Source organism: Sorex araneus, chromosome 6, assembly GCF_027595985.1.
Source record: "Sorex araneus isolate mSorAra2 chromosome 6, mSorAra2.pri, whole genome shotgun sequence".
Lineage (NCBI taxonomy): Eukaryota > Metazoa > Chordata > Mammalia > Eulipotyphla > Soricidae > Sorex > Sorex araneus.
The window spans coordinates 79,274,629-79,286,843 of NC_073307.1; the positions used below are offsets into that span (position 1 = coordinate 79,274,629).

The following is a 12,215-nucleotide window of genomic DNA, read 5'->3' on the forward strand; positions in this document are numbered from 1 at the left end:
TTTAGCGACTAATTGGTCTTCGTTGACAAATGTCTCTGAACCAGGACTGGAACTGGAATATTACTTAATATGTGTAAACTCTGTGTATGTAAACCCTGTATTGTAAAATGAAAACGAATTTCTGTAGAATAAGGTTAGATTTTCTTAAAACAGCATTGAGGTATTGCTGGAAAGATTTGTGAAAATGTTTATGTTGTTTGTTACTGGTCATTTTAAACTAAAAGGGGGAAATGTTGGTGTACAACATCTCACAATCTCAGGCCTAGCTAGGTTTAGATGTAAAAATTGTTTTTCTGTTACTGTAACTGACTATGTTTCTGTTTATGTTACTTTGATACTGTTTCTGTTGACTAGGTTAATTTGCATATTCTGCCTATGTGGCTGAATATCATTGGTTAGAACATTAAGCTAGTTAATAAAAGGGGCTGAACAGGCTGCTCTTGGACACAACACCAGAGATAGTTTGTGATCCTCCGTAAACTATTTCTTTTGCGTGCAAATCTCAAAGCCTCAGACTACCTAACCAAACCTTACTGCAACACACTTTCAAATGTTTGCTTTCTTTCACTTGAAAATAAAAAGTGGAGACCATGAACAAGTGGCCTGTATATGTTTAGTGATCCAGTGTGTTATATGATTGATTTTTGTTTCTTTTACATTCAATTTCAATTTGTTAGCATTATTACTTGTATCACTTGTATCACTTGTCATCCCGTTGATCTTCGATTTGCTCAAGTGGGCTCCAGTAGTGGCTCCATTAGTCCCTGTTGCGTGCTCTAGTGTAGCCCAATGGTATCTGCTCGCTCCAGGAAAAGGAAGAGCCTCAAACTGTTCGTTTAGGGTTTTGATGAAGAAGTCTGATCACCTCGTAAGTGGGTGGCCACACGGTCTTTTGGCGTTCCGTGGAATCCAGTCGGTAATAGCTCTAGTCCAGCAATCATCTCTGAATCGCATTATGTGTCAGGCCCATCTAATATTTGACACCTTGGCAAATGAGACAGTGTCCCTGATTCTTGATCATCAATGGAGGTCGGAACTTCGGATTCCTTCTCTCACTTGAGTTAAACGTGATACTCCAAGCATAGCTCTTGTGATTTCTCTTTGGGATACCCAAATAGCATTCTCATCCTTTTTTGTAGGGCCCAAGTATCTGAGGCGTATGTTAGTACAGGAAGAACGGTGGAGTTGAAAATATGTGCCCCAAGCTGGAGGTTCTTTGTCCTCTTAACCACTTCTTCGATGCTCTTGAAGGCGTTCCATGCTGCTCTCTTCCTCCTGCGCAGTTCTGGTGCCATGTTGTTCCTCATGTTGAGTTCTCAACCCAGATACACATAGCTGCTGCATTGGGAAATGTTCGTTCCATTAAGAGCAAATGGAACATCAGGGACTTGTTTGTTTTTCATGAACATTGTTTTGGTAAGATTCAGCTGCAGTCCGATCTTTCCACACTCACGGTCAAAGTCGGCCAGCATTTGTGCTGCTTGCTAATGTTTGGTGGTATTAGAACAATATCATCAGCAAAGCGGAGGTGGTGTAGTTGCCGACTATATCTTCACTCCCATTCTTTCCCATTCCAGTCATTGCATGACGTTCCTGAGGGTGGCACTGAAGAGTTTCAGTGAAATGGTGTCACCCTGCAGAACCCCTCTCTTTACATCATTGATCACTTCCTTGTAGAATGGTGAGATCCTGGTGGTTGAATCCATAAATCAGCTCTCGGAGGATCTTGATGTACTGAGTTTGAACGCCCTGTTTGTCTAGGGCTTCTATGACCGCTTCAGTCTCAACAGAATCAAAGGCCTTTTTTAAAATCGATGAATTTTAGACGTTTCCGGCAACATCCGGTGAGCTGTCACTGGCACTTGAAAATCCGGAGGACAGGGTGTAAATCTTGCACTGGGCCGTACCCATATCCACAGCAGGTCTCCAAGGTGAACAGCCTCTGTTAGCATTATAGAGTTAAGAATTTGATAAAAGATTTTATTAAATTCTTTATTAATTTTTTTGAAGTTTTACTTTGTTTATTAAAGGATTTGATATAGTTGAGACAGAAGTGGCAGTGCCGTGTCTCTGTGTTCGTTCATGATTCTCAGGTTCTTCAATCTTTTCAAAAATGAAAATATTGAATAATCAAAATGTTTAAATTCGGAGTTGGAAAGTAGAAAAGTTTATTGAAAAGTAGAAGAGAAAATAAAAGGAGCTTGCTGAGTGGGGAAGAACTTAGTATAGAACTAAGTTAAAAGTAAGAGTGTCGCGCGCCGCTTCGCCCAGCGAAGAAACACGCAACTCGGAGATCCTTTTGGCTGCGATTTATTCAGGAACTTTCTCATGCGTTAGAGAAGAAATCAGGACCGGGGACGAGGAGGAAGGAGGAAAGGGGGATGCATGAGGGAGAACCAACTAGCTAGGTGACTTCCCCCCTTATATACCTCTCACTGCCTGCTTACGCCCAAGTGTCTGCATCTGATAGGTTAGTTACAGCTTATGGGCGTGGCAAGACATCCTGTTTCCTTATTAGGAGTTGTTTTCAAAGCACACAGGTGTTGATTACGAAGAACGCTACAAAGCATGGTCCCGTGGAGGCTCTCCACATAAGAGGTCTTGTATAGGTCCTTTTAAATGCCCTTTGCATCAATCAGCAAATATCACAGAGAATGCGGGAAATAGGCAGGGTGATGTGGCTGGTTTGTCTTTCTGGTCACCTGCCTCGGGTATTGTTCATTGTCTTAGTCTTGTCATTCCTAATTCTGGGACAGAATAATATGGTACTGGGAACTCCAGGAATGTTAAAGATAGGGTCTTGGGGATGAGGTGTAGTAGGTCATTAGGGAAAATGGAACTGCAGGTGAGGAGAAACTGTGGGCTCCCCTCCTGTCAGTAAGGGGAAACTGAGGCTTCCTCTTTCAGTTTACCCTCCAAGTCTGTGATCACCAATCTGAATGCCCTATAAACCTTATATTATTGGGATCTTACGGAGATTTCCTCATAAAGGAATGATCAATTATTAATTAATTTCTAGCTCTTCTCACTGGAGGATGAGGGGATGGGGTAGCATCTGAAAATTCTAAGCTCCAAATCCTGTTTTACAACTTTTTCCTTCTCAATCCCTGTCCAGCTTACTTTTTGGTTAACAACACTCAAACTTACTTTTTTAGAACAAAAAGTGCAATGTTTTAGAAACCCTAAGTCAAGAACTGAATCAAAGACAAATATTAGAACTGATGTTTCTAGTGTTCCTTTATCTTAAGAAATAGAAGGGTTTTAGAAGCTCTGTGCTAAGAACTAGATACAGAAATCAAGGAAAAGCACTAAAGAGAATGAACAAAAACACAGCATTCTCAAAGGCAATAGACTAACCCTAATGATGACTGTTTTAGATTCTTAATTGAAATAATTGAGCTTCATCAGACTTCCATCAAAAATGCAGGGAGGGGGTCCGAAGTACAGTGGGAAGAGTATTTGTTTGTCTTACACATACCAACCTGAGTTTAATCCCCAGCATCCCACATGGTGTCCCAAGCACTGCCAGGAGTAATTTCTGAGTGTAGAATCTGGAATAACCCCTGAGCATTGCTGGATATGGCCCCAAAACATATTAACCAAAAAAAAAAAAATGCATGGAGGGAAAGAACACTAGACTGTAGTAGTCATAGGGGTTGGGGAAGGCTCATGGGCACTCTGGTGAAAGGGGTGAGCAGTATCTTTGTATATCAATACTACAAACTTAGGCACTATTGTAACCTTACCTCCTAAATTATAATTGTAAATACATATAAGTATTAACCTTACATATATATTTTTAAGTCAGGAAACTTTAATGTATTCTTTTAATTAATCACATCTGTTCATTGCCAGAATAGATTAATGGAGCTTAATTGGTAGTGAGGTGAGATACTTGTTTTCCACTCATCACTTCCTACACCCAGAGTGAAACTGGGTTTTCATAACTCGCTCATTAAACAGTTTTCAGTGTGACACGCATGTCTATCTTTCCTGGTCTCTATGTTTTCTTACTTTCATAATATCAATTCTTTGGCTGATAGGAGATAATTAGCAATTCCTATAAGTGCTAGGGAGCAGTCACAAAAGCAAACAAAAATAGGCCAAACACCAACATCCATTTGGCATTCTATTTATTGTAAAACCTTATCATATATTTCACAAAGCTTGTCAGATAAAAACGTTTTGTCCAAGTTCAGGGGCTGCTATTTTCCCTTGCTTCATGAAAGTATCTATTGGCAGACCTTTGATCTTCCTAAGCCATGCTATTCGGCTTGCTTTTTCTGGACTGATCTTTCCAGTGGTCTTTGTTGCCTGATATTCCTTCAATTTGGCTTCCCTGTACTCATTCTCCTCCTTCACAGTCAGCAACATGAACTCAGTGTTCATTCTGAATGGATCGAGGGACGGGTAGAAGTGAGGCTTTTCTTTCTTGAGAGACTGGGTCACTGTGCCACCTGGTGGAGCCAGCATCCGACTTGACTTAATGACATGCATACTAGTTAAGGGGCTATAGCTGCCTCCTGTCCTATCAGTTGAGCTTATTGTCTGATCTTTACCCTTTGAGTCACCAGCGCATGTAGAGTGAATAATCATGGGCTGGGGTATGCTGGACTGGATTTGGGGACTGTGTAAAGATTTCTTCAAGTTTGGCTTCAGTTTCTGGATTTCAAGAGGCATATTTGTTTGTTTCACATGTATGGGAAGGTAACTACTTCTTAATCGATCAACTTCAGGTTGTACAGATTTTCCTTTGAAGCTCAGAACCTTTCTTGAGTATAAAATTGAAGGTCCCAAAGCACCAGTGGTTTGGCTGTGGGGCTGATGGGGATAGGCAGATGTCCCTGCATGATGGGCTTTCTGCAGGGCATTAACAGTCAGGAGGAAGCGGTCAGGACTCATAGGGATTTTCCAGGACTTTTTCATTGGAATTTCTAGTTGTTCTTGGTTTTGTACTTTCTCCCCATCATCTGGTTTTATGAAAAGAAAAGAAAGAAAATAAGAACAAATCATTGTTGCATGAAAATGTTCATTTCTTTGTGAAAGTTGAATTCATTCTGATATAAAATCTTTGATCTTTGTTGTCCAACAAGCATATCATCATGTAGAAAGGCAGAAACTTTCTAAAGCAGCAGAAAGTATGGCATATTCAATGCAATTTTTAATGAATATGCTCATACTTGTGTAAAAATGTATACTAACCTCTAGATATATGTTTTGAGAAAACATATAATACAAATGTTTTGTACATTTTTAAACTATGGGAAAGACACACATTTATGATTCAGACAAACTAGACCTTATTAATTTATAGTAATATGCTTTTATTCTTAATAAAAATTGTATCACCAAGTTTAAGTTTTATTTCATTAATGATATTTGACTCAGAGTGAACTTTTCCCAAAATCAAGCCTATCTTTGAAAAATGTGAATATCACAACACAACTAAATTCCTACATAGGAATTCCCAAAATGTTTTGAAAAGATGCAGCAAATCCACTAACAAAGACAAGGGATTCATTCTGGTATACTACCTATAGTAGAACCCTTCAATGTGCATATGACACTTACGTTAAAAATGGTATCTTCACCGGTGAGCAAATCTATATCTCACTCATTTGGGCTTTTTTCAGTCCTTATAATATTCCACAGATAAACTGAAAGTATTTCCCCAATTTTTCAATCCTTAATATCTCACATTAACTGAAAGCACATTCCTATTTTACAAAAAAGTTAACTTGAGTCTTGAAAAGCTTAAATCAATTACCTAGTCTGAGATAGAAATTAAAAGTCTAAAAATCAAACTATACTAGCATATAACTAAAAGAGAACATGCAACAGTGTGTTAAGAAAATGAAACATTTGTATTAAATACATAATTTTTCTTAGCCAGATTGGTTTTACCCTAAAATATTTGGGCATGTAGGACTGAAATGAAACTAAATGTCTCCCTGACTGCTACTTTGTTCATTTATTTTATTTGAACAAAACTAAATAGATTTGAGATGTCTGAGCCTCCCCCACATTACTCCAGGCAGAGTCTCTTGCCCCGCACCTGGCTGTCTTCACCAGGGCCCCCTAGAGGGGGGCGGATTGAGTTTCCCTCCCCACCCTGAGCAGAGCTCCAGTGGCCGAAGACCTCCGGAATCCAGCCACAGCCATGCTCAAAGCCTCTCTCCACATGTTTGGATGAGCCTCACACATGAAGGAACCGGAAAAGGAATCCAGGTGTGCGGGACCCAGAGCTGAGAACTCTAAGCCTGCTCAGATTGGGACTGGGCCTCCTCCACCCAGATCCCCCATTTTCAAGTAGCTTGGCAGCCACACCCACAAACTGTCCCCGGTGCCCTGTAATCCCAACGGCCAAGATCCAGAGACTAAAACAAAGCTCCCAGAAGCACAAGGCTGCATTCGCAGCCACACAACCTCTTATAGCCTAGTTCTCCCTCTCGGAGAACCTGGCAAGGTACTGAGAGCCTCCTGACTGCATGACAGAGCCTGGCAAGCTCTCCGTGGCGTATTCGGTATGCCAAATACAGTAACAATGATGGGTCTCATTCCCCTTACCCTGAAAGAGCCTCCAGTGCAGCACGACTGGGAAGAAAGAGTAAAGAGAAGCTGCTAAAATATCAGGGCTAGGATGAATGGAGACGTTACTGGCACCCGCTCGAGCAAATCCATGATCAACGGGATAAGTGATACAGTGAAATGTATGTGTGCATTTGTTTATGTGTAAAAATTTTTTCATTCTTTTATATAAAAATTGTGTAATACCATGATTTATTCATCTTTCATGTAATATTTTAAATCTCTTCCTAAATCAATGCATATGGAGCCTCATGATGCAATTCTTAGTTAAAATTATATTCCAAAATGTGAATTTGTCTTTGGCTTCATAGTCATTGCCAAATGGTGGAAATTTGTTTTGCTAAAAATCTTAAATGCAAAACCATTTTAAGTTACATAAGCAAGAAAATGATAGCTAACTTATAATCAGAGTTGGTATAGTTTAAATAACAACATAGTAATATCTTTTTAGATTAAAATTCAATTTTCCTTTGACTTAACCATGCACTCCTTGGACTTGCAGATGTACTTATTCATACAGACACAGGTACATGTAAGGATGCCCATTGTTAATATAGTCCTCCTAACACTTTATTGCTGAAGTTAGATTTGAGTTGAAGCTCATCTTCTGTAGGGAATTCAGTTGAAGAAAACACTGTTATATCGGGGCCAGAGCGATAGCACAGCGGGTAGGACGTTTGCCTTGCACGCGGCCAACCCGGGTTCGATCCCCGCCATCCCATATGGTCCCCCAAGAGTAATTCCTGAGTGCAAAGCCAGGAATAACCCCTGAGCATCGCTGGGTGTGACCCAAAAAGCAAAAAAAAAAAAAAAAAAGAAAAGAAAAGAAAGAAAACACTGTTATTGTAAGGAATTTTGAATGTTAATCTAAGTATTTCAAATACATTAAGAGAGATGCCAATCCGAATGTCCAACGATTCTTCTTAAAATCCCCTTCCCAAACTTTGTACCTTATCTCTCTGTTCATATACATAACTTCTACTATAAATCTATCCTCTTCCCCATGATCCCCTAAAATACATTCTAGAACTAACCCAAGTTGCTTCTTCTTCCATCTACTTTGTGTTTTACTCAGATTGATGATGGAATAACCCAAGGAGGAGACTAAATGTCAGACATTGATTCCAAAACTGAAAAGTCAGAGGACTGCAGAAATGGTATAGAGATTAGGCAGTTGTCTTACTGGTGGCTGCCCATGGTTTGATCACTGGTGCCACTACTTTTCCCTGAACAGAGTCAGGAATAAGCTCTGAGCACCACCAGTTAAATAGCCCATCCACCTGGCTCCCAAAAAATTGCCTGAAAACTCATCCCTGTGAAGTTAGTAAAGGAATGAAAATCCAGTTATCTTAGAAGAAGATAAATGTCATTCTGAGTTATCAAAGCTAAGCATAGAAAGAGAAAGAAGAGGTAGGGAGAGAGAGAATCTTGTAATTAACTAAAAAAAAAAATGTATTACCATTCATCTTATTGACTTCAATTAATTTTCCTTTCAACTTCTCTTGCCAAGCACTCATTGTTTTCTTAGCAACATTACTTTCTATCTTCTTGCCTTCTGCTTGGGGTATTTGAGTCTTGCTTTTGGTTTTACTTGCCTCTGTTAATGGTGTTAAATTGAGAAAAAAAAATTAATAGTAATTATATAATTCATTAAGTCTGAATAATGGAGGCATAGAATATAATTAATTTTTAACCAATGTCCTCTTATTGTTTGTTTATTGTTTGTTTATAAAAAACTAGGTAGTCACCTACATCCCAAGAGGCTAAGTCATCCTCTGACTTCCATCCTATCCACTGTTCCAACTCAATCTCAATCTTTTAGCCTTATCACAAATTCTCAAGTCTTCTCAAAAAAATTGCCATTTGAATTGTAACATGGGATGATCTACGAAGTCCTCTATAGACCTGTAGGTCCATTTTCACCTATCATATACAGGAACAATGAAAGGAAGGAGTCTGGCTATACTATCCACACATGACATTCTTTTTACTTGTCATATAAGTAGCTTGAGTCATGCCACACATAACCCCCTTGTGTCCAGGCACTTAAACACACATGTGTCTACTCAGTAATTTCCAGTTACTGTCAATTAGGGACCTGATGTAACATAATATGCATACAACATTTTTCCACAGTGTATCTTGTCTCCCTCCTACAAAAACAACCATGCACTAGGTCTTTAGGTTTGGGGTGGAAGAGGCTAGTACCATCTACTTTACAAAGATTCTAACACATTTGAAACCCTGGGCTATGTAATTCAGGAGATACCCATAAACTGATTAATAAATTGGGGAATTGAACAGAATGGTTCTTAAAGTTAAGACTCACATAAAGAAATCATTGACCAAAATAGTTTACAAAGAAAACAAGCCTGGCACATTCTTTCCTGCTCTACTGCTACTTTTAAGAATATCTGATTCAAGTCCTTTACCTGCCTGTATCCTGGAAGTCCTCTGGATGGTTCGGGTCTTGTGAGGTTTACTCGAGAATAACTCTGGCGCCACAATATATTTACTAGACCTGGAGTCTTTCACACTGTGTCCCTGAGTGCTGGATTTGGAGGGAATATCTGAGAGGCCATTTTCTTCCTTGTCATCTTCTCTATCCTTCTTCTGTTTGACCCGGTCTACAGAGTACTGCCACTTTATATTCTCGAACTGGAACAAGAGAACATTGCTCTCTGTGTTGATCACCATCCTGGAACCAAAACAAGAAGATTGCCCACCACAAGAGAAATTGGAGGCCTTTGCTATACATTTCAACATTTAACCCTAGGGCCAAGGAAACAGTGCCCGGTAAATGACCGTACAAACAGATTTTTGGAAAGTGTAGAACAGCGAAAGGTAGCAGGTCATGTAGCTTAGGTTATTAGCTCTATAGTTATTTTATTCCAAATAAATGTGAGTGGAGCACATTGTACTTTTCTTCTTGCATTAAAATTTTTTTGAATTGGTATTGGTTCACAAAGTAAGTGCCTTGTGCATTTAAGGCAGAAGGCTTAGCACAGATGGTATTAAAATTCATTCATTTTAAAGCATGGCATCAAAACACTGTGTTTCTGTTACCATCACTTGTATCATTTATATCACTTGTCTTCCCGTTGATTTTCGATTTGCTCGAGCGGATGCCAGTAACATCTCCATTTGTCCCTGTCGCATGCTAGTGTAGCCCAATGATAACTGCTCACTCCAGGAACAGGAAGAGCCTCAAACCGTTCATTCAGGGTTTTAACAAAGAAGTCTGACCATCTCATTGGTGGGTGTCCACACAATCTTTTGACATCCGTGGAATCCAGTCAGTTACAGCTCTAGTCTAGCGGTTGTCTCTGAATTGCATTATATGTCCGGCCCATCTGATTTTTGATGTCTTGGCAAATGAGACAGCATCCCTGATTCTTGATCGTCGATGGAGGTTGGAGCTCCAGATTCCTTCTCTCACTGGAGTGAGATGTGATACTCCTAGCATAGCTCTTTCGATTCCTCTTTGGGATACCCGAATAGTGTTCTCATCCTGTTTGCGTAGGGCCCAGGTCTCTGAGGCATAAGTTAGCTCAGACAGAACGGTGGAATCGAAAAGATGTGCCTGGAGTCAGAGGCCCTTCATCCTCTTAACCACTTCTTCGACACTCTTGAAGGCATTCCACACTGCTCTCTTCCTCCTGCGCGGTTCCGGTGCCAAGTTGTTTCTCATGTTGAGTTCTCAACCCAGGTACACATAGCTGCTGCATTCGGAGATGTTCATTCCATTGAGAGCAAATGGAGCATCAGGGACTAGTTCGTTGTTCATAAGCATCATCTTGTTGAGGTTCAGCTGCAGTCTGACCTTTCCACACGTGTGCGTGGTCGAAGTCAGCCAGCATTTGTGCCACTTGGCTAATGTTTGGCGTCATGAGAACGATGTCATCAGTGAAGTGGAGGTGGTGTAGTTGCCGACCGTCTATCTTCACTCCCATTCCTTCTCATTCCAGTCGTCGCATGACATTTTCGAGGGTGGTACTGAAGAGTTTCTGTGAAATGGTATCGCCCTGCCGCACCCCTCTCTTTACATCAATGATCACTTCCTTGTAGAATGGTGAGATCCTGGTGGTGAATCTGTAATACAGCTCATGAAGGATCTTGATGTATTGAGTTTGAATGCCCTGTTTGTCTAGGGCTTCCATGACCGCTTCAGTCTCAACAGAATCGAAGGCCTTTTTTAAGTCGATGAACGTTAGACAGAGTGGCATCTTGAACTCCTGCGAAACTTCAATGAGTTTAGTCACTGTGTGGATATGGTTGATTGTGCTGAATCATTTTTGAAACCTGGCTTGCTCTCATGGTTGTCCTTCGTCAAATGTTCTGCCTATTCTATTCAGGATGAATTGAGTGAACAACTTATAGACAACAGACAACAGGCAGATTGGGCAATAGTTTCTGATGTCGTGGAAAGAAAATGCTGTACGAGTCTTTACCAATGAAATGGCGTGTCATTTTGGAAGGGAGGATGTTGGGAACGACATATCCATCCTGAAGAATTTGGTATGTGGGCAGGTGGATATGGCTGTCAAAGAGATCCGAGTACAAGTCGTGAATAATCCTCTCCATTGCCTTTCTGGAAGATGTGATAGATCCATTGGGATGTCAGAGGGCCGTCATCTTGGTCTTGTAGTTGGCAAAGGACAGGCAAGCGTTGTGAATAGTTTTCCTGGCATCTGCTGTATCGGCCAACACTGCTGCTCTTCTCTCTTTGAGGTCTTCTTTTATCACTTCTCTGAACAGCTTTGTGAGCTCAGACATTAGAAATTTGGTTGCCTGAGGCTCGCGCCAAACCACATTGACGAATGAGCTCGAGAGTTTTAGGGCAATTGGAGGCCGCCCTAAAAGCCCCATCCCTGTCGGAGAGCCTGGCAAGCTACTGGGAGTACCCCGCCCGCACAGCAGAGCCTAGCAAGCTACCTGTGGCATATTCGATATGCCAAAAACAATAACAACAATGAGCCTCATTCAGCTGACACTGAATGAGCCCACAATTTTTGCTCAGCCTTAAAAAAGATGAGCAAAGGGAGGCTGTTTCTATTACCATGATGAGAATAAAGAAATATGGTTCAAGATGTCTCATGTGAGCTTGTGGTCAAATTTTAAAAGTTAATTCTATTTGTGTATTTTTTCACACAATTTCTCGGTGTATCTAGCATACAGTGTAAACTAAATACTGCTTATAGAGTACTGGCATATAACGAGTATATGCCAGTATTCTATAAGTAGTTTATTTATGGTTCTTGTTTCTGTAAACTCACCTGCTTAATTCTGCCTCTGTGGACACTGGGCCCACTACTTGTGCAATCATTCATTCTCCTGTAAGTTCCTGTACTTAGGAGAGAGCTGGTAGTGTTGAGTGCATGGTCAGGAAGCAAGCAATGGCTGCATATTTGCAAAGCTTAGGTCTTTACAGTGATTATATTGCATTCATTGTGTGCTCTGCAATAACGTTCAAAACAAAATAAGAGTAATTTTGTACAAAGTTCATTTAGTCCCCCCATGAAACTATTCTCATACAACAGTCAAATTTGGAAAGGAACACTGCCACTCTTGTACTGATCAGAAAACTTAGGACTAATAATCCAGAGGAGACAAAAGTCACCCAAATA

General features: G+C 40.4%; 1 protein-coding gene across 1 annotated transcript in view; it reads right to left on the bottom strand.

The window, feature by feature from the left end:
* Positions 1-4,170: 4,170 nt before the first annotated feature.
* FBXW10B (F-box and WD repeat domain containing 10B) overlaps positions 4,171-12,215 on the bottom strand; it is a 55,357-nt gene continuing 47,312 nt past the window's right edge. The window contains exons 12-13 of the mRNA XM_055143582.1: positions 8,961-9,286; positions 4,171-4,970 (exon numbers count right to left, since the gene is read on the bottom strand). Of these exons, the coding sequence (XP_054999557.1) occupies positions 4,171-4,970; positions 8,961-9,286 (1,126 nt within the window). The remainder of the gene's footprint in view (positions 4,971-8,960; positions 9,287-12,215) is intronic.